Here is a 1,826-nt window from a genome sequence, read left to right as displayed (position 1 = left end):
CAGCCCACTGGCAAGGACACCCCTGTCCCTCCAGCCTACTCGGCCCCAAGCATGGAGACAGCCCTGCCCACCTCATGGCCCTCCCCAGATACTATTCCCATGTGTGAGGACAGCCCACCCAGGCATCCCTGGCACCGTCCCCAAGGGACAGCCCTGTCAGACCCACCTGCCCCACTCCTGGGACCACCAGATGATGGCCTGTGTGACGAGAGTTGATCTGCCACTGGCATTTGCCCTGTGTCCCACCTCCCCCCCACCTCCCAGCATGGTCCTCGTGGGACTCTGCCTGGCAGCACCATCCCATGCTCTCACCTCACCCTGGTTCTCGGCAGAGCCCTGGCCTTTGCTGTTGGAGAGCTGCTGGATGCAGTTGTTGACAGCGATGCTGCTTTTGCCAGGTGCCAGGTCCTCCTCAGGGATCTCTACCCATCCCAGCGAGCGCACAGCAAAGCACTGACACAGACACATGGGGCTTCAGACACCCCCATGCTCCTTGTTCCTGCCAGCAGGGTCACCCCAGCTCTTGCTCCCACCCCTGCCCCTGCCAGCCTCTGCCTGTCCCCTCCTTTGCCAGCCCCAGCCTGGGTGCAGTACCTTGGAGCCAGGATCTGAGCTCTGGAAGTCATCTCCGTGCCAGGGCAGAGAGGTCCTGCAGAGGGACAGGGTGATGACGGGATGGCTCTCACTTAGCAGCACAGGCTTGGGACACCCAGGGAAGCACCAGGAGGGCCTGGCACCAGCAGACCCCCATGCCGCCAGCTGGGAAGCTTCCCATGGAGGTGACCAGCATGGTCTTGCCAGCTGCAACACGTGGGGCTGCTCTGCTGGGATCATCAGGGCCCGGCACGCAACAGTGGTCAAGCGTCAGTGGTGCACCACAGGCTCTCAGCCTTACCTCCGGGACAGCGAGGCCATGGGGCTGGGAATGGGCCTGTCCTTCGCCGAGTGCTTCGCCATGGGGGCATGGCAGTCCTGGAAGAGAAGATGGAAGAGGTGAGGGCAGCAAGAGAGGTTGTCAGGAGGCACCAGGTAGGAGCCCTTCCTCCCTTTGCACCTCAGCTTGTGGGCATCCCATTTAGCCAGGATGAGGCCAACATGGGGCCTGCTGGAGGCTCTCAAGGGTTAATCCTGGCCAGGAATGGGCTGAGCAGAGCTTTGGGGTGACAAAGACAGACCTGCTCCAAGGAAAGGCTGGACTAGCAGTGCCCAGCTAGTCCAGAGGGCTGGCTGTCCCAGATCCCCAGCTAACTGCCCCAGATGAAGAGGCCTAGCCCCAGGTGTGAGGGCTCTTCAACAGGCTCCTGCTAAGGGGTGGGACCCAACACCAGGCATCAATCCCCCCACATCCCCTACCGTTCCCTGGGGTGTCTCCTCTCCATCAGCCTCTGGGCGCCCTCCAGGGCCAGTGGTGCGTGCGGGGTGCTGCCACTGCGTCGTGCCTGTTGGCACATGCCAGTAGTAGGTGCCCAGAGAGTCACAGATTTTCCTCCAGCCTGGGGGGAGGTCGGGGTCTGTCTCCAGGCTCTGGTCACTCCAGAGGTTGTCTGTGCAGAGGGAGAGCATGAAATGAGGTGGGGGGAGAGGAAGGTCCTCCAGCTGCAGGGTGCCCTGAGAAGTGAGCAGCTTCACCCAGCAATGAAAGGGTCCTGCAGTGGATGCATGGCTGGGAACATGGCCCAGGAAAAGAGCATGGCAAGGATGGCAAGGAAAGGCTTGGTGTGACACTAGGGGGGCTGCAGTACTGCTGGACCCCAAACAAGTGATCAGTGCAGGCAGCTGCCTCATTGGTGCCCCAGGGGATGGGTGACCCAGCAGAGGCACAGAGC

At 62.0% G+C, this 1,826-nt stretch overlaps 1 protein-coding gene across 1 annotated transcript in view; it reads right to left on the bottom strand.

Annotated features, from left to right (window-relative positions):
• APBB3 (amyloid beta (A4) precursor protein-binding, family B, member 3) overlaps window positions 1-1,544 on the bottom strand; it is a gene marked incomplete at both ends in the record, with an annotated part of 2,732 nt that extends 1,188 nt beyond the window's left edge. Inside the window, 5 exons of the mRNA XM_010009138.1 lie at window positions 167-198; window positions 313-453; window positions 595-685; window positions 896-972; window positions 1,354-1,544. Coding sequence (XP_010007440.1) covers window positions 167-198; window positions 313-453; window positions 595-685; window positions 896-972; window positions 1,354-1,544 — 532 coding nt within the window. The remainder of the gene's footprint in view (window positions 1-166; window positions 199-312; window positions 454-594; window positions 686-895; window positions 973-1,353) is intronic.
• Window positions 1,545-1,826: the final 282 nt, after the last annotated feature.

This window comes from Nestor notabilis, unplaced genomic scaffold (assembly GCF_000696875.1).
Source record: "Nestor notabilis isolate BGI_N333 unplaced genomic scaffold, ASM69687v1 scaffold21582, whole genome shotgun sequence".
In the NCBI taxonomy this organism is placed as follows: Eukaryota; Metazoa; Chordata; class Aves; order Psittaciformes; family Psittacidae; genus Nestor; species Nestor notabilis.
The sequence above is the reverse complement of the archived record's forward strand: the minus strand, read 5'-3'. Positions and strand labels throughout refer to the sequence as shown.